This window comes from Hesperophylax consimilis, chromosome 17 (assembly GCF_061612785.1).
Source record: "Hesperophylax consimilis isolate HC1 chromosome 17, BYU_Hcon_1.0, whole genome shotgun sequence".
NCBI classification, from domain to species: domain Eukaryota; kingdom Metazoa; phylum Arthropoda; class Insecta; order Trichoptera; family Limnephilidae; genus Hesperophylax; species Hesperophylax consimilis.
In genome coordinates this window covers 4,585,445-4,613,397 of record NC_142852.1, presented here as the reverse complement: position 1 = coordinate 4,613,397, position 27,953 = coordinate 4,585,445, and the positions used below count along the sequence as shown (strand labels likewise).

The window sequence follows — 27,953 nt, the reverse complement described above, 5'->3', positions numbered from 1 at the left end:
TGACATTTGTTGTTGAGTTTCACTTTTTCACAAGAAACATAAAAATTATGAACATACAAAACGTTAATAAAAATAAAAATATAACACACAAAGTATACAAAAAACTTATTATCTTGAAAATTATAAAAACTAATCGTAGTCATCCTCCGACTCCAACTTCAACGTATAGTTGGGCGAGTTAGCAAATGATGTTGACGGTTGTTTCGATGGTTGAGTTTGTCTAGAATTAGAAATGTTTTATTAGAGATCTCATTCATTCTACTTTCATCGTACCTCCTAGCTGGACTGCTTGCCTCTCCAAGGACAATTGTTAATAATCGTGTTCCATCCCTTGTGAACATACTTCGCAATTTCTCAAGTGACATATTAAATAATGCAATATTTAATTTAATTTGTTCAGTTTTGTACATTAAATGTTTTTAAAAGCCTGTATAGATGTATAACAAATAAATACCTCGCCAACTGTCGTTGGAGTAAACAAACCCTTTCACGTTCCACTGCCGTGTATCTCTGAAACAAGAGATGATTATTCATTAATTTACTAACTTAATTTACCTTCTATAGTAAATTAGTTATTAGTGCCAGTGAGACGAGACCAGAAAAGCACCATGTCTATGTAGACACTGTATATTGCCCGGTCTCGGGGTGCCCTGACAAATAATTACAAAAAGAACAGGAAATACCTCAAAAATGTCAGCAAATCGATCCATTGAACTCTGAAATGATAAGTAACAACTCATTAATTTAATTTAAATAACAATAGGTAGTCGACATACTAAAAGGAAGATTATAAATTTATTTATTCATTTTGAATTTCTCGCCAAGCTGGATTTTACATGTTTAGTAATTTTTTTAACACAAACAAACAGAACAATAAAAACTCCACCGCGCAAAATGGAAAAATAGTACATTGGGAATAGTACAACAAATAAATGAAATAAGTCAAAGCTGGGCATTTTATTTCGTTCTACTAAGATTTAATTCTAATTTAAAAGTACAGTGCCACACTTATAAGTTGGCGGTGGCCTAAACATGAATTGACGCTATTTCTTTATATTTTAATCTGGCAACTTACACGTGTAGCGCTGTATTTGGGAGTGATTCGAAGAGAAATAGGAAATACCTTAAAAATATTGGAGAATTTATTAATAGCTCCCACAAGCTCCTTGGATGATTTGTTACTAGCCTCCTGCGCCATCACCATCCGAACCCCCACATCTGGCTTGTCAGTTAGCTTCCTCTTCTTGCTCGGGCGAGAAGGGGAAGCTAACTGCGCCGTCTGTAAATCTGTGGGCCCTTCTCCAACTTCATCGGAATACTGTAAAACACACAAATAATTTTCATTGATAATGAAAGATCAACTAAATTTTGACAGAATATATTAAATTAACATTTTAAGACATTAGTGACCTCAACATCCTGCATTGTGAGTTCAGGTCCCTCTCCTATACAGCTTTCTGGAAGTCCGCTGCCCTCAGAACTAGCTCTGCCGATGATGTTGATGACCTTCTATGTCAGGTCAGTTAACACCGGTATCTCGGCAGTGTTTCCAGTCGTGAGGGCAGCTCGCTTGGCATCGGCGTTTTGGGCGCGCGACTTACATTTTATGTCTGTAAAATGTCTGTAAAATGTAAAAATAATGTCAGGTTAAAAGTGATTTACGGTCTTATATCAAGTGTCTCGATGATAGATTATATAAGAAGGTCAGCAAAGTTTGCTGCAACCAGTTTGTATAGGTAGGTACAAATACTCACTGTTTTCCACTGCTCGGCTGACTTAGCAGGACCCAATTCTGCCAGTTATTCCGCCACATTTCCTTATTTTTTTGGGAACCCTGAGGATCCACAAACCTTCCAGCGGCGAACTCCGAATGGTCAGCCATAAAGCTGGTTAGCAGATCCATTTGACTGGTCGTCGACCTTACTCTCTTCCTGAAATCATAATATCAGCATTTTGAATATCTTAAAATACTGCGTATGATTGAAATATTAGTAAAAATAACTTCAAAATTTTGACACAATAGAATGTAAGTATATCTATTTGATAATAATGGAAATTCTTTCACATAAAAAGATAAATAAATAACTTACCCAGCTACCATTGCTTGCGACATCGTAAAATATTTAAAAAAAACACGGCGGTTACAACGATCACGCTTGAAATCTGACGTTTGACGTCTATCCAATTCATAGACAATTCCGTCCCAGTATTGCCAGCGTATATCGATTTGTATTTATTGCCTTATCGATGTCGTTAGAGATATCAATAGCGTTCTCATGCTAGGGAAGTCGTTATAAAATCGTCGGTAGATACGCTTAGCAATCCGATATCGTTAAGTTCGATCGATTCTCATACTAAGGCCCCTGTTCCTGTTCCTAGATCCCACATCCAACCATCTCCTTAATGATTAAGTATTTTAAATTAAGAACAATGACAAGAACACTTTCAAATTGGAAGCACCAATTCCAACAAACATAATTTATTTCGTTACAAATTCATTAACAGTCGATTATTCATTTTTATCTGAAGCTGTAATTCGGAAACAGTTTCGGATGCCACAGATGGGATGATAAATTTAAATTCTATGTAAAGTGACGGCCGGCATAGTCCAGTGGTAACGCATTGGACTGCCATTCCGAAGGTCGCGGGTTCGAACCCGGCGTGCGCAAATAAATTTTATTTGATTAATTTGTGTTATTTCACAATTAATAATTAAAATAATATATAGTATATTTGCGGCACGTTCCAGAGTGGAAGATACTACCAGTATCGCCCTTGTGTAAGACCACCATTCAGAATTGAAACGTTGCTCCAAATGGCTTTAGCCGTGTTTAGTGACTAGATCTGAATAGCCAGGTACTTCCCCACTTACCTTCAGCCTCACAACATCCCCCAATTGGGGATGCCATAGTCTCACTGGCTCCAGACGGGAGCAGTTGGGACTCTTGTGAGGTATTCACTATAAAAAATAAAAAAATTAAAAAAAAGTAAGCGCTTAGAAAAATAAAGAAACGATTTAAAGAAGACGAAAGCATGTTTGTCCACTAAGTAAGGTTGTGCAAACAACAAAGACATAATAAGTCATAGTCTATAAATATATTTTAATTAATTCATTCGAGGAGGTACTGAAAACAAAGATCTAAAAATGTCACTTCTTCATTTTACTATGAAGCTGCCCTTATGAACAGTGTTTGTAAATATATTTAAAATAGGGACTCACTTAATACACAAATTTTATTAACAAAATACTTTTAGCAGATAGACAATAGTGAGAAGTAAGTATTTGTGTTACTGGAAATGGAAAAACATGTATTTTATAGCTATTTAGCCAAACCAATAATAATTTTACTGTTTTCTCCACGCCTTGTTTTGACATAATAATATTACAATATTTAATTCTTTAAAACACACACTTTGTGACGAATCTTTTTTATAAGTTGAGTAAATGATAGCCAACCAGGATTCGCGTTTTTATTATTTTTCAATATACAAAGTTAAACAAATAATAAAAAATTCACTCAGTTTATCAATTTATATAAATATACATAACACTGGAAACATGTGTTGATTCCAATTTGCATTTGCAATCAGAACAAAAAAAAGGTTTTTCTACACTGTGGGTCGGCATGGGGTGCGACAGAAGACCCTTTTAAGAACATAAATAGTTGCACACAGAACATTAAAAGTTTTTTTACACTGTAGGACACCATGTGGCTCAAATGTGTCTTCCGTGAACATTAATGATTGCAGTCGGAAAATGCCTCCACTGTAAGTCAGCATGTGTCTCGTCAAATAACTCTTTTGAGAACACGAAGAGTAGCAGTCGTAACATAAATAGGACATTAAACCACTGTGAGTAAGCATGTGTCTCGTCAAAGGACTCCTTTGAAAAAAGGAATATTTGAACATATAAAAGTTTTTCTTCACTTTGGGTCAGCATGTGTCTTGTCAAAATTGACTTATGAGAGCAGGAGTAGTTACATAGTAGTTCACAGCCGTGAGTCAATATGTGTCTCGCTCTTTCTCGATCATTTTAAAACACAAATAGTTGCAGTCGGAACAGGAAATGGTTTTTCCCCATTGTGGGTCAGCATGTGACCAGTTAAAGTTCCCTTTCGAAAACATGAATAATTGCTGTCGGAACATATACAAGGTTTTTCTCTACTGTGGGTAAGCATGTGTCTTGTCAAAATACTCTTATAAGAACATAAATAGTTGCACTGGGAACATGTAAAAGATTTTTCTCCAACGTGGGTCAGTATGTGTCTCAACAGACTACCCTTTACAGTACATAAATAGTTGCACTAGGAACATGAAAAAGGTTTTTCTCCACTGTGGGTCAGCATTTGACTTGTCAAAGCTCTCTTTCGAGAACATGAATATTTGCAGTCGGAACATGTAAAAGGTTTTTCTCCACTGTGGGTAAGCATGTGACTTGTCAAAATAGTCTTACGAGAACATGAATACTTGCACTCGGATCATGAAAAAAGATTTTTTTTATGGTGGGTCGTTATGTGACTCTTTAAAGATCCTTTTTGAGAACATGAATAATTGCAGACGGAACATGAAAAAGGTTTTTCTCGACTATGGATAAGAATGTGTCTTGTCAAATTACTCTTAAAAGAACATGAATAGTTGCACTGGGAACATGTAAAAGGTTTTTCTCCAATGTGGGTCAGTATGTGTCTCAACAGACAACCCTTAACAGTACATGAATAGTTGCACTCAGAACATGAAAAAGGTTTTTCCTTACTGTGGGTCATCATGTGACTCTTTAAAGATCCCTTTTGAGAATATGAATAATTGCAGACGGAACATGAAAAAGGTTTTTCTCCACTGTGGATAAGCATGTGTCTTGTCAAATTACTCTTCTCAGAACATGAATAGTCGCACTGGGAACATGAAAAAGGTTTTTCTCCACTGTGGGTCAGCATGTGTTTAGACAGACTACCCTTTACAGTACATAAATAGTTGCACTCAGAACAGGAAAAAGGTTTTTCTCCACTGTGGGTCAGCATGTGTTTAGACAGACTACCCTTTACAGTACATGAATAGTTGCACTCGGAACATGAAAAAGGTTTTTCTCTACTGTGGGTCATCATGTGTATCCTTAAAGATCCCTTTTGAGAACATGAATAATTGCAGACGGAACATGAAAAAGGTTTTTCTCCACTGTGAGTCAGCATGTGTTTCGTCAAATGACCTTTTTGAGAACATGAATAGTTGCACTTGGAGCATGAAAAAGGTTTTTCTCCACTGTGGGTCATCATGTGTATTCTTAAAGATCCCTTTTCGAGAAAATGAATAATTGCAGACGGAACATGAAAACGGTTTTTCTCCACTGTGAGTCAGCATGTGTTTCGTCAAATGACCTCTTTGAGAACATGAATAGTTGCACTGGGAGCATGAAAAAGGTTTTTCTCCACTGTGGGTCATCATGTGTCTTCTTAAAGATCCCTTTTGAGAACATGAATAATTGCAGACGGAACATGAAAAAGGTTTTTCTCCACTGTGAGTCAACATGTGTCTCGTCAAATTACCTCTATGAGAAAATGAATAGTTGCACTCAATACATGGAAAAGGTTTTTCTCGATTGTGGGTCAGCATGTGCCTTGTCAATTTTGACTTACGAGAGCAGGAGTAGTTACAATGAGGACAAGATGATCGTTTTTCCACAGGATATGTCTTCAAATCTGTCAATAAAAATTGAAAGAAAAACGATAAGCGCTGAAAAAATTTTATAACCTCAACCAAGTTAAGATTAGCAAATGACGCAGTACATTCGTAAAAACTTTAATAAAATAGAATTCCACGAAATGATAAATCTTACAAAGAAAATCGGTGTTACCTGCTTTCTGGGCAATTCTTTCAAAACGTTCTAAGCATTCCTTTTTAACATCCGGCAGGTCTATGTCCATTTCCATATTTGGAAATCCTCTTTCATCTTCTTTTCGGCTTCCTGATTTCACCTTGATGGAAACAGTCCTCACATTAAATCTACCTGCAAATAAATACAACAATTCTTGCATTGATCATTGATACATTACAAAAAATATTTTTTAATTATAAAAAACCATAAAGTAAAAAAATAACGAATAAAGATAACATTGATTTACCATGAAGAATCAGGTTTTCGTTTTAAAGTCTTTCAGGTATATTGAAGAGAATATAAGAATGACCCCCGATGAACCAAGAAACCGATGATTTAAGATTAAAAAGCGCTGCTCTTGAGCCTTTTCAATACGGTTTTTTTGAGTTGGATGGAATCTAGCATCAATAAATGTCATTCAAAGTACAAATACAGGCGTTTTAAAAGTGCAGGGTGCGGAGCAGGAACTTCCTCATTTCAAACTTATATTCGTATGAAATAAGGAAGTTACCGAACTGCACTCTGTAAATTATCACTTGAAACTTACATCATGTCCGAATTAAAACAACGTGAAAATTTGAAGAATCGACAGGTTATTTGAAGGAAAGTTTAGTAGAAAAAGTGTAGTTAAAAGAGTACCGTAATTAGTAATTAGGTAGTTTCCGGCAAGGATGAATTTTAAGGTTAACGAGTTACGACAAGAGAAGGTGTTGTGAAAAGTCATAATCCTTCCCGTTCGCACGACATTTCAAAAGGAACTTGGATTCCGTACATCAATCTCAAACATCCTACATTTTTAATACATTTAATGAAACTTACTGGCTGTCCGACTACTATCTGCATATTGAAAACATTCCTTCTTTACATCTGGGTGGTTGAAATCTATTACCGAATACGACATTTCACCTTCGCCTTCTTCATAGGGCGCTGGTTCCGTCTTGATAGATATAGTATCTGGATTTTGTAGATCCATGGCACAGCTGTGGTATAGTAAGGCAATTGGTTTAACTTCCAACAAACATACCTGAAACAGAACATAAACGGAACTCTAATTTGAATGATTTTTTAATATTTGGTTACGGTGTTAATATTATTCTGTCAAAACAATAAAGTCGTAGCCAAAACACATATTACGAAAAAATGATAAAGATGGTGACCTTGAAGTTACGTGAAGACTACGGTTGACAGAATCGTTATAAATTCTACTCTATTTATATAATGTATCTACTCGTATATCTAAAGATAAATCGATACACCGCTTTTAACAAAATATCGGTTATCGGTATATTTGTGATTATTTTAATATAAACCTTCGAAATACTTGTCTTAAAATAGGTTGACGTAAAATCGACAGTTTGAACGTTCGGCTGTTTACAAACAAAACGCCCAATGATTGCTTAACTTAATTGGAATAACGGCATTGGAATGAATATAAACAATCGTACTTACCAATAACTATCACAAGTTGGGATGATAAATTTAACAGCGTGGGTTGAACTGGTACCCCCGAGACACTAGGAGGATCCAGGATGTATTGGTTGGACAGAATTTGGATACAGAAAGTAACGACTGTCGGTGAAGTGTCATAAATGTATCTTTGTTCAAACGTAACCATCCTCTAGATCGATATTTTCGGGCTTTTTGTAGGGGAAACTTTAGTCACCATATTAACCATAGACGACCACAGATAAAAACGGTCGTAAAGTCCGTACAAGTAAATATGTCATTTACCATAAATAAACAACTTATATGGACAGATAAATCTCAAGGCCATTTAAGTAAAGTGCGACCATAAATAATATAACTGCACCAAGCGAAAATCATTCATTCACTGGCCCAAAATAATATTTTAAAAATAAAAATATCGGTCAAGAAAGAAAAATGAAAAACTCACGGCTATGCACATATTAAAGTTTTTTTTTTCAAAAAGACAATGGATAGTAACACAAAACAGGGTCAGTACCCCAATTTGTTGAGCATTATATATTTTTGTAATACCTGCATCAACTGTTAACCTGTCCGGTGGTGAGTTTCTGGAAAGAAAACGGTCCCGCTGGAGGGAGTTTTTTCAACAATCAAAATATAGAAAAAAATAAATGCCACCTCGTAGAGTATAAAAAAATAAAAATAAAATCCTTAGAAACTAGCACGAAAAAACAAATACTAAGCTATTTAGAAGGAAAAAATAAAAACAATTTTGCAGAAATCGCCAACCATCGAAATCGGAGCAGATTTTTGTTTTTACTTAATAAAAATCAGATTCACTTACCACAATTTTAATGAAGCCAAGGGGGGAAGAACGACTTTTTATACACACTAACATATACGTATTATTATTTACACTTATACTATTGTATTTTCATTATAAAAATTAAACATAGGTATACAATGTATATGCAGTCAATACTTACGATAAAAATAACACTATTCTAATTATTATGTACACTATCTTAGGAATAAAATTGTCTTCACTAACTAATACTGCTTTTTCGTATGGTAGTCTTCGAAACATGGATATACGCAAAATGCAAGATTGCAGTCGGTGCACATATATTTCGTGTCACTTCTTTTTTGAGCTCGAACTGCTGTATGTCTACACACATGGCATTGTCGTTGAGTTCAGTTTCTAACGGGAATATTTGCTCTTATACCTGAGTTAGTTGAATCGAATTCATGAATAATGGGCGTAAACTTACCCTGATCCCATTTACGATGATCAACTTTTCTCTTTTTGGATGTTGAACAACTAGGGAAAGTTTCATCCCCATCAGATTCGTCGGATGAGCTATCTGAATGTATTGGCAAATCATAAAGATCCTCGTAAACATCTTCATCTTTACTTTCTATTAAAATGTCAGGAATGTCTTGTTCATTCAAAGGGTTAACCATTTTTTTATAAAAGTAAAATATATAAATTGAACTAGTTATCAATACGAATCACAAAGTCAAATCACAGTAAAACACTGTCCAAATTATGAATAACCTAAAATAATAAAATGTCAATGATAATAACACTTTGTAGTCGGGCGTTTCAAACAATAGACTCTAGCCTATAGCGGATGTTTTTTGCGATTAGCACAAAAATATATCCTCATCCCTTTCGTTAGTATCTGAAGAAATTTTTGAAGGGTAAAAGAAAATATCAATTAAATAAATTCCACTAAAAACACGTCTGTTTTGTAACTCTATATATCATAACTAAAGCACTTGTATATTAGCGCCACTCTATCTTCACAAGTAACGAGTACCGGGAATACATCCAATTGCTAAACAATTTTTGTGTTATCTCTCATTCAGGAAATGATTATTGTCATAACATCCTCGGGATTATCTCATAAAAGTAAAGGTCCAATGAATTTATAAGACGCCATAAAAATATAATAGGTACTCATATTCCCAGTTCAACTAACAAACAATCTTTGAAATTTAACACGATAAAATTGCCTAATTATTACGCGCAATCTCTCATTGAGCTGCGCAAAAGTATGTGTGTACATAAAAGAAACAACGGCTTATCTTTTTTTTGTTACATGTGTGTGTAGTTTGTAATGTCTTCAAGCGTTTAGATTAAATAGTCACGGGAAATAATGGGGTAACTTTACCTTCCTCGCCTTTGAAGTGGAGCCGGCGTAAAGGATATTTTTTCCCGTCCCGCCGATAAGCACCAGTCGGCCGCGAGGAAAAATACCATTCCCGCTCATAGTGTGTATACAGTATAACGAATAATATTTCAAATAGTTCATAACACTAAGATTCACTATTGAATTTTGTTCAAACTGTCAAAAACTGTATTCAAACTGAAAACAAACACTGTCGGTACAATATATGTAATAAATATTCACATTCAAACACGTGAGGTAATTTTTAATGCAAGATGATTAGGTTATTCAGTGTAAAAACAAACAAAAACCACAAATTTCACTTCACAAAAGACGTCGCTCGCAATAAAAATGTTGTTTACCACCAACTGCCAGACGGTGACGTCACGGAATATTTTAATTGTGAATAACTCCGTTGGTAATGTACCTAAATCGATAAAAACTTTTGCAAGTTATGACAAATTGTCCCTAGATAGCAGTAACTATCGGTTTTCCGGAAGAAATTCAATAGTTAATTAATTTTAGGCGCAACCGTACGGGTACGGTCATACTCCTTACGAGGATTTTTTTTCTCACCGTACCTGTACGGTCATACCACCGGACAGGTTAATCGCCCCTGAGGTGATATCTCACAAAAGCGGCGCTATACAAACTGTCGAATAAATAAATTAAAAATTAATTAATCATTAAAGTAATAGATAATTTTATTATTTTTTTAATCATAAACTAATGTTTATAGGACAAGGTTTAATGCATAGCATAAGAAGGTACGGGTTCAATTCCCGTTGGCGGCATTTATTTTCACTCGTGAGATATTTTCAATTTGTATTTATATTTCAGACGACTATTTTTTCCTCATAATTATTTGTTAAAAGGTAAAACTAAAAAATCTAAACGAAACATAAAACAGAACAAGACACAGACAAATAAAAAGTCACGGTCTCACCTGGGAATGGAACGCAGGATTTTTGTCTTACTGCGACAACTTAATATGATTTATTTGATCCTGCACAAAAATACAAGAATATTAACACAAAATACATTTTAAAGAAGGTTTTGAAAGATATTCATTATTATGTTGAGTAAGTAAAAATCAAAGAATTAGAGGCCGGGCCGGCCCTATGCGGGCGCACTTGGAGCAGTCCGCTCCGGGCGCTTCATTTCCAAGTCTGATAATACCTTAACTAACACACCACCCTTAAGATTATCTTCCCTTGCGCAAACACACAAATATAATTGATCACAGTGATGACCTACCTACTACCTAGGGTCAAGGTATCTACTGGTTTTGACAAGGAGCGCTAAACTTTAAAAACTATAGTAACGCCTTTTGACTTTTACATAGTATAATTTGAATCATAAGACATAAACCATAATATTAGAATGTCAAACGTTAAACCTCGAACAACCACGTAAAAATATTAAGAAATTGGCAACTTTGAATAGAAATACTAACCCAAATATATATTTGTCGATCGCATTTTACTTCTTGACACTAAAAAAGGAGTTGATTGGTTAATGAAGTCTTTATTCACAACTTGTTATATTAACAAATTTCGTTTCTGCAATCCCGAACCAGTGTAACATCATTGTCCCGAATGGATTCAGCTCTCCGTTAAACAACTACTTTCAATTCTAAGAGCTTCGTTAGTTCAACCCCTTCGTTAATAAACCAGTAATTTTGCATAACTAACGATATTGTTTAAAAATATGTGTATATTGACAGTAAACCGAAGCTTATCTGAAACTATGGATGCTAAAATTTGCCTATCGGCCGTCGGAACATTTCTCAATTGTTGACCGTGTTCGCAAATATTTCTAACTGACCATAAATGACCAATTTAGTCAATAAAATATTGACATAGGGCTTTATCGATCGACCGTGACAGACTTTCAAGTCGTTTTGAATGCTGTACATTTTGTACCCTTTTTGTGAATAAGTTTATAAAAACGTGTTAAGGGGGTTACAAAACAGCAAAATTATTAATTTAGTGAATTCACTGAGAAATGCGTAACAGCGTTTTTTATTGCGTTTTTACATCGATTGACTCAGGAATTTATCAAGCGTTGGAAATAGAGTGAATTCAAGAATAGGGTTGTTCCATTTAGAGCTATACTGCATGTGATATATAATAATCAATTCTAAATTGTATTTTTCTTTTGCCCGGCTAAAAACTTTGTGACACATTGAAATTTTAGCTTGGTTCAGTTCTGAACGCGTTCGCTGTCTGCGAAATTCTGTGTCGTTGGGAACATTTTAACCTTAAAATGACAATCCTAGTTACTAGCAAGCTGAAGTCGTGGGTTCCAATTCCGGCGTGCGCAAGTAAATTTTGTTAGAGTTATTTTTGTTAATTCACAATTTATTCATTTAAATAATATATAGTTTACTTGCAGCACGTTCCAGAGTGTAAAATACTCTAACCAACATACAGAATTGAAACGTTGCCTGAAATGGCTTTAGTCGTATTTGGTGACCAGATCTGAAAAGCCAGGTATACCTAACCCACTTCCTCTTACCCATGTCCTTCCCCTCCTCGCTATATTCAGCCTAACAACATTATCATATGCCATGGTCTCACTAGTTCCAAGTTCCGGTTCCGGCTCCGGTTGGGAGCAGTTGGGACTCTTATTCCCTGTAAAAGTAATCGTGAAATGTCAAATAGTTATTAAATAAAACAGTTTCAGATGGCAATTCGTTTCACAGGCGTGATTATCTTTATAATATCGATCGGTCAACAAGTTTCTATGCTGGCCAAGTAGAAGAACGTTAACGAATTATTCATTATGATGTTGAGTAAGTGAGAAAAAAAATAATTAGACGTAGGGACGGTCCTGTGCGGGCGCAATTGGAGCAGTCCGCTCCGGGCGCCGAATTTCCAAGGCTGATAATACCTAAACTAACACACCACCCTTAAGATTTTCTTGCATTAAAACCGCGCTAGGCAAACATACAAATATAATTGATTACAGTGATCGCCTATCTTTTTCCTAGGGCCTAGGCATCTACTGGTTTTGACAAGGAGCGCTAACATTTTACTTGCGCCATGCGCCATTTGGCTCAGGGCCGACCCTGACTAGACGAACAACAATAGTAACGCCTTTTGACTTTTACATGGTATAATTTAAATCATAATACATAAACCGTAATATAAGAAATATAAATCGTGCACATAATAAAAGCTTGAAAAGAAACATGGCTTGCAAAACAACAAAAGATGATACAAAAAAAACCTGGGATGAGATAAATAATATTTTAGGAAGTAAACCCAAAAACGATTGTGATGAAACAATAACACGATATATGTTAAAAGATAGAACTGAGGATTCTGTGTCAAATAATTTTGTGAATTATCTCGGATAGCATCAGCAACAAGTTACATAAATGCAATCACAAAGCTACTAATATTGTACTGGAAGAACTGCCTCATAGTTTATTTATACCAAGAGCTACTATAACTGATATTGAAAAAAAGCACAGGTATTGACAATATAAAAATGTTTGATTTAAAAAGAAATATAAAAACTCTTGGGCCAATAATTACTCATTTAATCAATACGATAATAAAGCAAGCAAAAATTCCACAAAAATTTAAATGTAGCATTACTAGACCAATATTTAAAGGTGGAAAACACATTGAACTGGGAAATTATAGGCCTATTAGTACCTATACTACCTGCTTAAGAAAAAAATCTCGAAAATTTTTTATCAAATAAATTAAATAATTACATTGAAAAATTCGCTATTATAGATCTAAATAAATATGGCTTTCAAAGAAAAAAAAAACTGAAAAACTACTGCAAGATTTTTCCAATTACATAAATAATCTAAATTACATGTTATTGTGTTATTTATCGATAATTCTAAAGCTTTTGACACAATTAACTCAAAAAAACTGCTAGAAACCAATTGGAATGAGGTGACGTAGTCGTACTGGTTCCAGAGTTAAAAACAAAATTTAAAAAGAAAGATAGTGTAAGCACAAAATATTATTTTATTACTTAGTATTGCTTTATTACATAATTCACACTAAAAAAGTATTATTATTATAAATGTACGAAAATATGTTAAGTGAATAAACATGAATTTCGAACTTTGCGTTCTTCATTAAAAATAAATAATAAGTTTTACTTCCTTTTTTAATTATTCAGGAAAACAACATATTTCGTAAACAATGCTTACATTATCAGTGTATACCTAACCCTAGAAGCCTAATCTATTTGATAGGTATATAAAGCCTTAACATACGTCTCAGAGGCGTACACATGTAAATGACAGCCAGTAGGCCAAAATATACCTACTTGTGCCCTATTTTTCGATGGAAAGTTAAGGTTGGTATGTAAAATAATAATAAAACACAGTTTTATCAATGAAAACTACTATCACAGGTATTTAATACAACGAATCAAAACATTATGCCTAAATTCAAAGAAAAAAATCATCTTCTTAAAAATCAACTTGAACATATGTTTTTTTTAAATAATCATATATTTTTTTATGATTAATTTCTTATTCTTAGGGCAAAAATTAAAAGTTATCATGTTTTTAATTATTAGATATAATTTTAGAGCAATCTACACAGACATCAACTTTGTGCTCAGAAAATATTAACTTTTTGCACTTACAGCACACTAATTTCGACATTCTCTTTTTTTTAGCAGCAAAAAGGGCAGTATTTACGATTTACGTGCTCTGGTTCTCCTGCCGGAAGTTTATTACCTGAACCAGTAGGTTTTTTGAAAAGTTGGCTTATGTTCTTAAGTCGGAGCTTCAAATCTGAATCCAAGGCTAGACCGAATCTGTGCTGAGTTGTTTAATGAATTCTCTTTTGTTTTGAGAGTTTATTTGATCATGTTGTGGCCATAAATTACAACAGAATTGATTAAAGCCATGTTTAAGATGCCATAGAATACACCCATTGACCATTTATTAGTTTTGCGGCTGCACGTCATTGAGGATCACGTTTGATCAAATAAATCTACTCTTCCTTTTGTTTGGTTGTGGAAATGAATCATGTCTTGTTTGCCACTTGAATTATTAATTATTGCTTTTCCATCACAAGAAGATAAACGGTAAAACATACTTGCAGGTTTTGGTTTATACAATAGAAGTGTCAAAGGGCCATCAAAAGCAAAACGTAGAACTGCCAACAGGTCGAGATCTCGAATTCTTCAATTAATCGTGGATTTCCCGCCTATTTGATCGGAAAGTGCCCACTAGATTTAATTTGTAATTTGAGCTGGTCCTCGAGAGGTGCGGACTCTATTCATAGATGAAGTTCTGTGAGATGATTGACCCTTATTAGTTGACCAAACATCCCGCGTCCATTATTACTGCGAAGAGTGTTTCCAGGAACATTATAAATTCGCCCTAAGTTGGCAGATTGCGAAGCATGAGCTGATGGGTTTGTTATTTAAAATATCCAACATGATATTGGAGTTACTGAGAAAGTGCGTGATTCACATTTAAAAGCCATAACGGCGAAATTTTGATCAGCATGTCGGTAGATCGAAATCGACAATTAATCGGAGCCATTCTGGGTTGACCGTGGTCGCGGATATAAATCCAACATCCTGGGCCTTGTACAGGCATGTTATTAATATTCTGGACCGAGCCTTAGTTAATCTCGCCGAGCAAATCTTTGGGCGGATGTCGATTGGTGCCTAACACACGAGAGGGCCAGCGCGCAGCAGCAGAATATTCCGAAGGAGGGATGAGAGACAGCTGACTTGCATTGGATCGCACAGATGCATTCCTCACCGTCATGGATTTCCCATCTTCAAGAATACCTAGCCAAGTTTAGATAGTCAGAGTAGCTCATAACACGGTCGATCTTGGGTGAGTGTCTTAATTAAAATATTGGTATGATCAGACATTTAAATATATAATCAGTGTGCAATTTAAACAATTAAACTGTTTTATTTAACCATCACATCACCCTGAGACACAATAGCATGACAGCGGTGCCCACCGCCCGAGAGGTAAGTTTCATGATCCGAAAAGAGATGGCGACAGGTCGGACAGACATAGCATGATAGGAATATCATACTTTGGCGCTCTATTCATTAGAAAAGTTTGTCCTACGTGTCATTAACTCTAAACAAACATAATAACCTCCAACCCTATCGGTCGGTACCAGGCACGCGATCTGCATGTACCTACTGACTTATGCATTATACATATTACATTATTATGCAAAACCTCCACCCATATCGGTCGGTACCAGGCACGCGATCTGCATGTACCTACTGACTTATGTACTATACATATTACATTATCATGCAACACCTCCACCCCTATCGGTCGGTACCAGGCACGCGATCGCTCTGCATGTACCTACTGACTTATGCATTATACATATGGTTTCTGTTTCCCCCACACAAGTTATTTACTTTTAGGCAAGGGATATTACCTTTTTGTTGACAAAATATTTATTCCTGAGATAATTGATTTTTTTCACTTTTAAATGGTTACTTATGTATTAAACATTTGCGCAGGAATACGTAAAATACTAAAATGGTATGTCAAGTATTTAGGCTAATATAAGGAGAATAGTAATTTTAGATAAAACCTACTCCCTATAGTTAACCAGGTAAATGCGGACTAAAGATAATTCAATTTAAAGGGAAAGGTCCCCAGATGAGCGATGTTTCACAAAGGAAATGCATTTTACTCTTGAGCACATTCTGTTTTATACATCCAGAGAAATAACGTTTTAATAAATATTATATGTAATTAAACGAAACAATGTAGCTGTGTTTGAATAACTATATTTATGTATATGTAACCAGCCACACGTTGCTGTGGCTAATTCTGTCTGTGCTGGTAGAGAAACATTAGCGCGTTATGCTTCTACATCCAATAGATGGCACTGTTTTAAAAAAAGTTTATACCTGTCACAGATGACATTTTTACTGTACAGGTAGATAAAAACACAAAATTAATATATGTAAGTAATTATTAAATTAAGATATTTGAAAACGGTTGACAGAATCGTCAAAAATAGTAAGATTAGAGTAATTTCACGATGTCGTAAATAAAACATTAAATAACGGATTAAATTCGGCTAGCATGTTCTAAATAATTGCATTATACCAAAAAGTTGGGGAAAATTGGGTAAATTTTGTGTCGTACAACCTTTAGTATCACAGCCACCATAGCACCATCATATGGGGATTTATGGTGATGTACAAGAAAAGACTGTCACGAAATAAAATACGATGTTGGATCCTCGGATGGTTATGAAGAAAGCGTCTGGATTAATCTCTGAATTAGCTGATGAAAATCCTGAAAGCTATAAAAACTAAGTTCAAATGTGTTAGCCTCTATTTTTATAATTTTATTGAATAAATTTTCCGACAACATATCAAACAGGATAAAAAATGTCGGGAAGAAAACTGAAACTCCAAATTACGCTCTGATATTTAACAACTGGAAATAGTACCTAAGTTTCTACGTAATATTTAGTGTTTCAATATTTTGCATAAGGTGCTCTGAAATATTATTTCACTAAATAAATGTTATTTTACAAATGACATCAGTTACAGTTTCCATTTACGCGGCTCTAATAATTGCCTTAAAGTCCGCTTCACGGGAATCTCTATTGTTTCAAATCCAAGAGACACTCGTTGGAATTCTTTGATAAACTGTATATTTTTAACATCACTACAGCGTTGATTTGTTATTTTCGGTGATGAAATGGTGGTTAAGTAATTATAAGGAACCCATACGTCCACTCAGCTGAAATACTTTTATGACCCCAGATGGCATAAATAAACCCTCTGCTAGTTGCATCATATTTTTACACTACACGATAAGTTGCATTAGTGAGTGGTGCCATAATTTCGCGCTGGTGCGATTCTAGTTCTGTTGCATAAATCTATGTTAATACGTAAAACCAGAAGTGCAAAAATGTCATGCAACAACTTAAGCGCAACTAGTTGCGTATTTCAGCATGCAAAATACTTAACAAGAAAATATCTGTATCAGAACTTTTCAACAACTATCACAAGCATGGTGTTGGGTTTTAAAGTGACAATATGCATAGTTCTTACCGGATTGTCAATTATCCAGTTCCTAGCTCCCACCTCCGACCATCACCTTAATGATTAAGGTTTTTAAATTAAGAACAATGATAAGAACACTTTGCAAATGTCGAGTGCATTTGTTTGGGAAAGACCAGGAGAAGAATTGGAAGCAAGTCGTTGATGTTTATGGTTTGCATAATCTTTACCTATATTTAAAGTGCTGATGCGTTCGTCGGTTATGGCCACAATATTACATCGAGGTTTTGCTTTGGAACTCATGTGATAGTGTTGTGCTTAAACTAACATTATTATTATGTTTGCTTCTTCGTGTTTAGTGATTGGCCTCCTACCTTGTTTCATCCCTACACGTATGGTCACCCAATTCCAACAAACATAATTTGTTTCGTTTCAAATTCATTCACAGTCCATTATTCATGTTCATCTGAAGCTGTAATTCAGCAAAAGGTTTCAGATGCAACATATGGGATGATTAATTTAACTGTGTGGGTAACAGTGTAAGGGATTTTAATATAAAATTAGCGTTTAGTGAAAGGATGAAACGGTTGGAAGATGACCAAAACATGTTTGTCTACAAAGTAAGGTGGTGTAAAAAACACTGATTTCAAAAAAAAAAAAATTATTTATTTATTGACGCCCTATTGGGCTTTTAAGTACAAAATCAAAATTAAATATAATGATTACCCATACATTATTTACATTTAAAAAGTGGTGGACTAATTTGGATTTAAATGTATTGAAGTTTAAATTAAATATGTCAGCGACATCACTTAGTTCATTGCCCAACCTATGTATTCTTTCTAACACAGAATTCGTAGCGAAGTTATCGTTGTAGAATAAAATATTCCGTCTAGCATATTTTGGAGGTATATGTTAAGATAGCAAGTTTATAGTGTCAGGGCAGTCTAACCTTGAATGAACAGTTTTATATAATAAAAGGAGATCAAATATTTTCGCCTTTCAGATAATTTCTATAAGTTAAGTTTACTGCGTAAATTGACATAATTGATTTCAATTATAGGAATACCAATTTTGAAATTAATAAAACGTAAAAATTTATTTTGAATTTTTTCAAACATTTTTTATTAATATATTGTAAATAGGGACTCACTTAATACGCACATTTTATTTCCAAAATAATTTTTATCAGATAGACGAAAATGAGAAGTAGGAATTTCTGTTTCAGGAAATGACAATTAATGATAATTCGCTTTTTATTTTTTACTGTATATAATACAACTATGAAATGCAATGGGAACCTTTTTCTCAGCTGAGAGTCAGCATGTGTCTCGTCAAATTACTCTTTCGAAAACACGAATGGTCGTACTTAGAACACGAAAAAGGTTTTTCTCCACAGTGAGTCTGTGTGATGTCAATTTTTTTTTCGAGAAAATGAATAGTCGCACTCGGAACATTAAAAAGGTTTTTTTCCGCTGTGAGTCAACATATGTATCTTCAAATAACCCTTTCGAGAACATGAATAGTTGCACTCGGAACATGAAAAAGGTTTTTCTCCACTGTGAATCAGCATATGTATCTTCAAATAACCCCTTCGGGAACATGAATAGTTGCACTCGGAACATGAAAAAGGTTTTTCTTCACTGTGAGTCAGCATGTGTATCTTCAAATGACCCCTTCGAGAACATGAATAGTTGCACTCGGAGCAGGAAAAAGGTTTTTCTCCACTGTGGGTCAGCATGTGTTTCTTCAAATCTCCACTTCGAGAACATGAATAGTTGCACTCAGAACATGGAAAAGGTTTTTCTCCACTGTGAGTCAGCCTGTGATCCTACAAATTTCCCCTTTGAGAACATGAATAGTTGCACTCGGAACATGAAAAAGGTTTTTCTCCACTGTGGGTAAGCATGTGGCTCAACAGATTACCCTTATGAGAACATGAATAGTTGCACTCGGAACATGAAAAAGGTTTCTCTCCACTGTGGGTCTTCATGTGACTCTTTAAAGCTCCCTTATGAGAACATGAATATTTGCAGTCCAAACATGAAAAAGGTTTTTGTCCACTGTGAGTCAGCATGTGTCTTGTCAAAGATGACTTACGGGAGTAGGAGTAGTTACAATGGGGACAAGATGATCGTTTTTCCACGGAATGTGTCTTCAGATCTGTGGATAAATTTGAAAAATAAAACGGATTAAGGCTCAATAAGTCTCATTACCTACACAAAAGGTAGATAAGCGCAGTAAAATCGTCAAAACGTTAATAAAATAGGAAAGCACGAATCGATAAATCATTCAATAAAAATCCGTGTTACCTGTTGTCCTGGCAATTCTTTCAAAACGTTCTAAGCATTCGTTTTTAACATCCGGCAGGTTTATGTCAATTTCAATATTTGGACTTCCCCTTTCATCTTCTTCTCGGGGTCCTGATTCCGCCTTGATGGTTACCGTCCCCACATCAAAGCTACCTGGAAAAACAAAATAAGAATTTGTATATTGATAATTTATACGAAACGAAACATATTGTTTTAATTAAAAAAGCAATAACCGTAAAAATAACGAATAAAGATGCCATTGATTAACCACGTAGATGCGGGATTTTTTAAAAAAGTCTTTAAGGTCAATTGACGATAACATAAGAACACAGACACACTCACTGACCAATAGGGTGCATCATCTGGGTAACAAGTAAGGGGGTACTATTGAAATAATTATTGACTCCATTTATAGAATTATGCATAATCTATACCAGCACTTTGTTGAATCCTACAAATTAGAGTAGCGTTGGAAATTTAGTATTGTAAGTGTTTTGACTTATATGTAGTGTTGTTTTAATTTCCTTTTTTTTACGTTTTACTAATATTGTTTAGTATTTTTTTTTCATTATTTTTAAATATATTATTTTATACTTGTAATCAGAATTTTACATTTGTGTATTCATAGATATATGATGTACGTGCTATATAATGGATTACACCTATACACTGTTAGTATTTTCTATGTTATACATATATTCTCAAATGTACACTGCTCCTTGTATCAATTTATGTAAAACCTTTTTAGGCTTACAGATAAATGAATAAGAATGACCCCAGATGTCTCCAGCGACAGATTTTTGACTCTCGAGCGCTATCAATAGGTTGTTTTATGTCGATGGAATCTAGCATCAATAAATGTAAGGTACAAATACACGTGGGTTTAAAGTATTCTACTTCCTAATTTCATACTAATTTTCGTATGAAATAAGGAAGTTCCCGAACTGCACTTGATAAAAACAATAACACTTGAAACTTACATCATGTCCCAAATAAAACGAGGTGAAAACTTGAAGAAACGACAACTTATTTGGAGCAATATAATAAAGTTAAAAGAGTACTTTAATCTAAAAGTTTCCAGCAAGGACGAATTTTAAGGTAAATACCAAATAAACTCATGTACGATAAGAGAGGGGTGAACCAGCATAGTCTGTCCTGTTCTCACGATATTTCAAAACGGTCTTGGATTCCGAACATTCAAATTAATCATCCTACATTTTTAATATATTCAATGAAACTAACTGGCTGACCGAGTGAATATTGCAAACATTCCTTCTTTAGATCTAGGAGGTCGAAATCTATATCCGTATATGACATTTCACCTCCGCCTTCTTCTTGGGGCCCTGGTTCCGTCTTGATAGATATAGTATCTGGATTTAGTGGATCCATGGAGAGGCTGTAGTAGCGTTTGGTAATTGGTTTGACCTCAAACAAACATACCTGAAACAGAACATAGTATTAACGGCAAACTAACTTGAATGAGTTTTTAAAATTTGGTTACGATTGGAATATTCTGTCAAAACAATGAAGTCGTAGCCAAGACACTTATTTTGAAAAAAATGATATAAATTGTGACTTTTAAGTAATGACAAAGGTTGAAAGAATCGTTTGGAATATAAACAATCCTTCTTACTGATAACTATCACAATTTGGGATTAAGTTAAACAGAGTTTAGTTACAGGAAGTAACCACTGTCGGTTTAGAAAACATGCGTCAACAAAATTTGCAGGTTATGCATAGACAATAATGAAGCTATAGACAATGATTATATTTCCATGAATCTGGCCTTCCTGGTTCATAGTAATTTAATTCAAATTTCGTTTTATTTATTGCAGGGACTGCAGATCTTCAATTGAAGGCAATTTAAAAAAAAATTACAATCAATTCGCTCAATCGCTCATAGATGTGTAACTCCCTAAATACTATAATCATGTTTTTAAAAAAAAGATAATCCGAGTGTTTTATACTTCTAGTGTTGGGTAAGACACAATATAAGAATGAGTTTGAATAAGGTAATCCATTTACGAAATTAGGTGTTGAAGTGTCCAACCTCAAATGAGGTGAGGTGTCACAATATTTTCTTATACGTCAGGAGGGGCTCATTGAATTGAATTTCAGAGAAAAAAATTTGGGTCGTCTGGTTCCCACTATAAAAAATAAATAAAATATCAGAATTACAAACCATGAAAAGGAACGATTTTAATGTACTAAATAATATGTTGTCATAAATGCAACTGCACTCATCTGATGCACGAAATTTTAAAAATTATTTTTTATGGATATTGGGAGATTTAGTAGTTTATCGTTCGTAATGATGGGATGGACCGATACATTAACATGATCAAAACATTTACGTGATCGAAACATCAAAAGAATCGAGTGATTAATCGATTTAATTTCTCTGACTTCATCGGGAGTACTAGCTGTAGAAAGAGCCAGATTAAGATGTGGTATGGTATGGGGGGGGAATGAGGGGGGTGGACATAGGCAAGGCATGGTACATAGGTATGGCAACATTTTGGTAGGTAGGTCTTCTTATTATTAGACTTAAAAATGGCAACCGCCATAAAAATTAGAAAGCCAACCAAGGAATATATCTATTAGTCCGCAGATTTAGCTCTAGACCCTCATAAAGTTAGAAATCTGAAATGGGAAAATTTTAAGCCGGCGACTCTAGGGCAATAAAAACCTTTTGCCAATGCTGGGCTATATTGCGAATAATTGAAGGTATATTGTAATTATGTATTTTGTAAATATTTAACCATAACTAAATCTAGATATGAGAGTATAATTGTAAACTTAGATAAAGAATTTATTTGCAACCAGATTTCAATTAAATGTAAATTTTGAACATTACGTGGATCGGGAGATCAGAATGAGCCAGCCAGTTACATCATCTGTAATAGTGGAGACGCCAGCGCCGTGGACCCGAACAAAGTAACAAAGTGGTTTTACAACACTTTGTTACTTTGATAGTTTTAGCACCACGGAACCACGATAGTTTTAGCTCCCCACGACAGGGGTGCGAATGTCGCCGGATCGCGCAGCCGAAGACCGAGATGATTCAACAAGCAGTTACCAGTTACCATCTCTCCTCCGCCGGGGAACCTCCTGCCCCCTCCTTGGAGCGGTCGCCGAGGCTCTTACCGTAACCCCGCGAACTTCCGCCCAGGAGGCTGCCCTCTCAAGAGTCGCTGCCTGCCGACTCCGCCCTTCGGAGTCTTGGCCCAGGCTGAACTGTGAGCGACCGCCCTACTCTCAATAATACACTGATTCCGCCCTTCGGAACCAGCCCAAGTTGCCGAGTATGTTATCAGTAATAAGTGAAAACGTGAAGATCTGCGGTTCCAGAATAATCAAAAAGAGAAGTGCCTAAACAATTTTTGTATGTTAACTTCGTAAGGAGTAACAATTTTTTAAATACTTTGAATGAACAATAAATTAGAGTTATGAAAAAGGACAATTAATTTTAACAATTACAATTTAAGACTAGTATTAAGCTTAGATTAAAACTATCCCTCAACCTTATACACTTTTTTTAATAAATGTTTAGAAAATTTGTAACTACGTAAAATTCTTTTTTTTACTAAGTATAGTTGTAACACACATATATAAAAACCAAACACTGCAAATTCAAGAAAAAAACTCACACCTTTTAAATACTTTCACGTGAATTCGAAAGACACTCACTTTTGACGTTCTATTGTTGTATGATTATTTCATCAAAACCAACCAAAAATAGCACACACAAGTCGTTAATATATTGAATTATAATAAAAAAATAGTATTACAGATAATTTAAACAGATTCTTCTTTTACCAAAAATATTTTTTTTATTTTTTATTAATTGGATTTTGGCTATAATTCAGTTTTAAGGACTACGCTATACTGACTCTATAACAAATCTTATAGTTTTAGACAATTTTTTTATTAAATAAATTAACCTCTAACAGATATGTTAATATATTTGTTACAATTTACCTATTTTCATTTACCTTTGTGTTAAATGGTTCATACAATCCATTGTCATTGTGAGTATGGTTAGCCATTTATTGTGGCTGATAAGCCACCACTGGTACTTTGTAATACTTATCTAGTTTATAGTAGAATGTTATTGTAGCCAACTATAAACCTACTGCCAAGCTGTATGTTGTGTTAATTTTTGTAATAAATTAGTAGATGTACATTTTCAATATTATTTTAAGTTTATATGTTTTATTTGTGTTTTTTTAATTGTGTGGCCGCCCATCAATGACACAATAATGTCCTAGCGAGATAATAATAGTCATCATACTGCACAACACAAATTCACTGAGTAATTCTTCATACTGCATAACACAATGCACAAAGTAAGACATCTGATCATACTACACAACACATATGGACAAAGTTAGTCATCATACTGCACAACACAAATAGACAGAGTAATTCATCACAAATACATGGGTTACCATTAATAATTGACTGAATAATTGGGATTTTTATAGTTCCCATAAGACAGAAAAATGTATGGGGTCGTCGGAAGACCTACATGGTTACGATCATTTTGTTTGGCATCTTGGCCTGTCAAGAGTTAATACAAAACAAATGTTTTCTCTTTTATAGTATTTCGGTTTTTTTTTAGGTAAAATACTCTATTTTTTTTTTAAACTTACCAGTTTCTTTATATACGTGTTTTCATGTCCCGTAAAACTTACTAAAATTGCGTAAAATTAATTATTTTCGGATACAAAAAAAACAACAAAATAGTCCAAAAGGGATGGCCTCATACTACACACTCTTGTGATATTGTGGAATGTTGCCAGTATTTTTATGAAGCTGTGCGACTTTCAGAAAATATAGTATTTGGTTATACTCACTGATAACTTTGTCTTGACACGTAGGTCTGTTTTCTTTATCACTGGGTTGTAAAGAACGTTTAGGTGAATAATTTACATCTTTTTGAAAACAAATTATCTGAGTCGAATCAAAAGGTTTATTTATTTTTTATTTTAAGTTTTTAAGCCAGCAGGACCAGGAGGAAGGTGCAATCCCAGTCTGAAATGTAACATGATATATATATATATATAAGAGAGAAATAAAAACACAATAGTTACCACATGATAACATAAAAAAAACATTAAATTAAATTAAATGATCGTCCATCAGGGAGGTCGCCGCATCGTCTGCATCCATCGGTCATTTAGTGGAGAGCTGAGCCACTCGGAAGCAGCCATGTCCGGTCCAGAAGCTGGCTAGTCGGTGGCGAAGTAAGGCAGTGGACCCTCTCTTCTGTGAACATCGTGGAGACACTGCAAAACCTTGGTAGTTGCTTGTATGTATTGTTGTGGCACACCCTCAGCTTGTCTCATTGCGCTACTGGATACTGTGTCCACAGTACTGACATGTATAGGGCAGTGCAGTACCTAACATCTTCGCTACAGTGGTAGAACCGCCTCGAGAGCATTACGGTCCTCAAACTGATTGCTCCTCTTTGTCGTTCCATACCTTTTATATCCTTCATGTCTTCTGTAAGGATAATTCCCAGATATTTAACCTATGAGGCTACAAGCAGTTCATTCCCTTCTACACGGATTGGATTATGCCAATTAAAACAGATTTTAACTAACTACCCGTAACGCCGATTACCCGCAAAGGTATGCATAGAGGATAATCCTCCACACAACCCACTCCGTCTTGTCACATTAAAGTACAGCCCTATACATAATCATCCGCTATTCTTACATAAGCCTCATAGGTAGGTACTTCTATAGTGCCATTTTAATTTAAATATTGACTTAAATCATAATAAAGTAATGCGTTCTTCTGAGTTGGAAAAGAAAACAAATGAATTAATATAATATACAATTAAGGATAAATTCTGGGGATTCAAAAGCTCCAAACATTTTAACTGCCCATTAAAAGTTTTAATTTTGAATCGTGGCGAATCCCTTTGACGTCAGATGTAAGACCACAAATCGCTTGTTTCGAGCTTGTATTATGCGAATGAATCAGCATGTCTTATTAAGGCACACTTTTGTGAAGATGAGTAGTAACACACGAAAAGAAAAAGGTTTATTCTCGACAGTGGGTCAGCTTGTGTACCTTCAGCCTTCCCTTCTGTGGAGATGATTTATTGTAGTCGTAACATGAGAAAGGTTATTCCCCATTGTGAGTCAGCATGTGTCTCATCAAACGGCTCTTTAGAGAACATAAATAACTGCACTTGGAGCATGAATAAGGTTTTTCTCCACTGTGAGTCATCATGTGGATAGTCAAAGATCCCTTTTGAGAACATGAGTAGTTGCAGTCGGAACATGAAAAAGGTTTTTCTCCACTGTGGGTCAGCATATGTTTCTTCAAAGATCCCTTTTGAGAACATGAGTAGTTACAGTCAGAACATGAAAAAGGTTTTTCTCCACTGTGGGTCAGCATGTGTTTCTTCAAATCTCCATTCTGAGAACATGAATAGTTGCAGTCGGGACACGAAAAAGGTTTTTCTCCAGTATGGATGCGCAAGTGCGGTTTTAACCGTGACTTATAACAGCAAAAAAAGTTACAATGGGGACAAGTAAATCCTTTTTTCGCAGGATGCTTCTCTGTCGATAAGTCTGAAAATAAATACGGAAAATGCAGATAATTTTGAAAAAAATTAAAAAGATATTTGCAATTATTAAATGAAACAGAGTAATCGATTTTACCTGCTGGCTGGGTAAATCCTTCCATTCGTTTTAAGCATTCATTTTTAACATTCTGCAGGTCTTCAACTTCTAGGCAAAGAATTCCCCCTTCATATTCTTCTCGGGGTCCTGGTTCCTGCTTGATGGTAACAGTATCCACATAAATGCTACCTGGAAAAACAAATTGATGGTACGTATATTGATAATTGATCATTTTAATATGACAAACAATAAATGTATACTTTAATAACTTCACGTTACACATTTCAAATTATTACGTCCTCTCTGAAAATTGTCAATTGAAGAAATTGATGAATCATTGAATAACATGATAAGAAACTTTGATAAATAAGAACGACCCCAGATGTCCGCTTCAAGGACCAATGTTTCAAAAAGGAAAACCTATGGAGCACCTTTAGTACGGACTTTCGTTGTTCGTAGCCGATGAAATAATGTTGTCTTGCGTCAATTGTGTATTCTAACTTATAAGTTAATATATAATTAGATAAAATATTATGTCCCAAACCAAGTGAAGTGAAAACTTGAGGAATCGGGAACTGAATTTCGCTGTAGTTTGGCAGTTATCCGTAAAGAAACTTATTGAGGTAAATACCAAAGAACCTTACGAACATCTCAAAATGGACATGGATCCCCAACATCGGAATTGAACATTTAAATGTTTGTTCATATAAACAACGCAACTAACTGGCTGTACAAGTACTCAGCATACTTCGAACATTCCTTATATACATCTGGCAGGTCGAAATCTATATTTTTATAGAGTATTTTACCTCCGACCACCTCCTGGGGTCCTGATTCCTTCTTGATGAAAACAGTATCTGGATTTAATAGATCCATGGCACTGTTGTGGTAACGTTCGATAATTGGTTCAAGACCAAGAAAATGCCTGAAAAACATAACATTGTTATAACAGAACTTTAAATTGCATGATCTTTGAATATTTTGATCCGGTTGGAATATTCAGTTAAAACTGTGAAGACGTATGCAATGCACATATGCTAATTGTGACCTTGAAGTTAAGTGATTTTAAAACGGTGAAGAAAATCGTCGGATTACCCACTATCTTTGTATTAACAGGTATTACAGTGTATCGGATACGACATAACGCTTTTATAACAAAATATGTGCAATCCATATTTTGTTATTATTTGAATCAACGTCTTGGTAATACTGGGTAGACGTCAAATTGAGAGTTTAAACGTTCTTCAAACAAAACGCTAAATGAATTACCCAACTTACCGATTGGCACAAATTTCACATTTAACACAGTGCAGTTTTGCATTTTAACAACTGTAGTCCAAATTAAAACAGGGTCGCTTAGTTTGATTTGGAAAAAGGGCCGCTTGCAAAATGAATGCCTACCGTAATTAATGCTTGTATAGAAAATATCAGCATTTGAACTTACCAGTAACTATTACAAGCATGTGACGATAAAGCAGGATTAAAAAGTGTAAGGTATATTGTGTAAAGATAGATTTGGAAACAGGAT

The 27,953-nt window shown here is 34.8% G+C and overlaps 1 protein-coding gene across 1 annotated transcript; it reads right to left on the bottom strand.

The window, feature by feature from the left end:
- Window positions 1–196: 196 nt before the first annotated feature.
- Window positions 197–27,945, bottom strand: LOC149415815 (uncharacterized). Its single transcript, XM_089641719.1, has 11 exons — window positions 27,870–27,945; window positions 27,235–27,350; window positions 26,465–26,614; window positions 26,186–26,374; window positions 19,785–19,937; window positions 11,989–12,104; window positions 6,776–6,893; window positions 5,898–6,001; window positions 1,124–1,318; window positions 684–716; window positions 197–510 (listed from the first exon to the last, which is right to left on the bottom strand). The coding sequence occupies exons 2-11, from the start codon at window positions 27,299–27,301 to the stop codon at window positions 397–399; spliced, it is 1,239 nt and encodes a 412-aa protein (XP_089497845.1). The 5' UTR covers window positions 27,302–27,350; window positions 27,870–27,945; the 3' UTR covers window positions 197–396.
- Between the last annotated feature and the right edge of the window lie 8 nt (window positions 27,946–27,953).

Coding starts and splice junctions, on each gene's coding strand:
- LOC149415815 (XM_089641719.1), bottom strand. CDS start 27,301: ATGGATCTATTAAATCCAGATACTGTTTTCATCAAGAAGGAATCAGGA. Junction 26,615..27,234: donor ACCCCAGGAGGTGGTCGGAG/GTAAAATACTCT, acceptor TTGTTTTTCCAG/GTAGCATTTATGTGGATACT. Junction 1,319..5,897: donor TGGACATAGACCTGCCGGAT/GTTAAAAAGGAA, acceptor TGTGTTTTACAG/TATTCCGATGAAGTTGGAGA.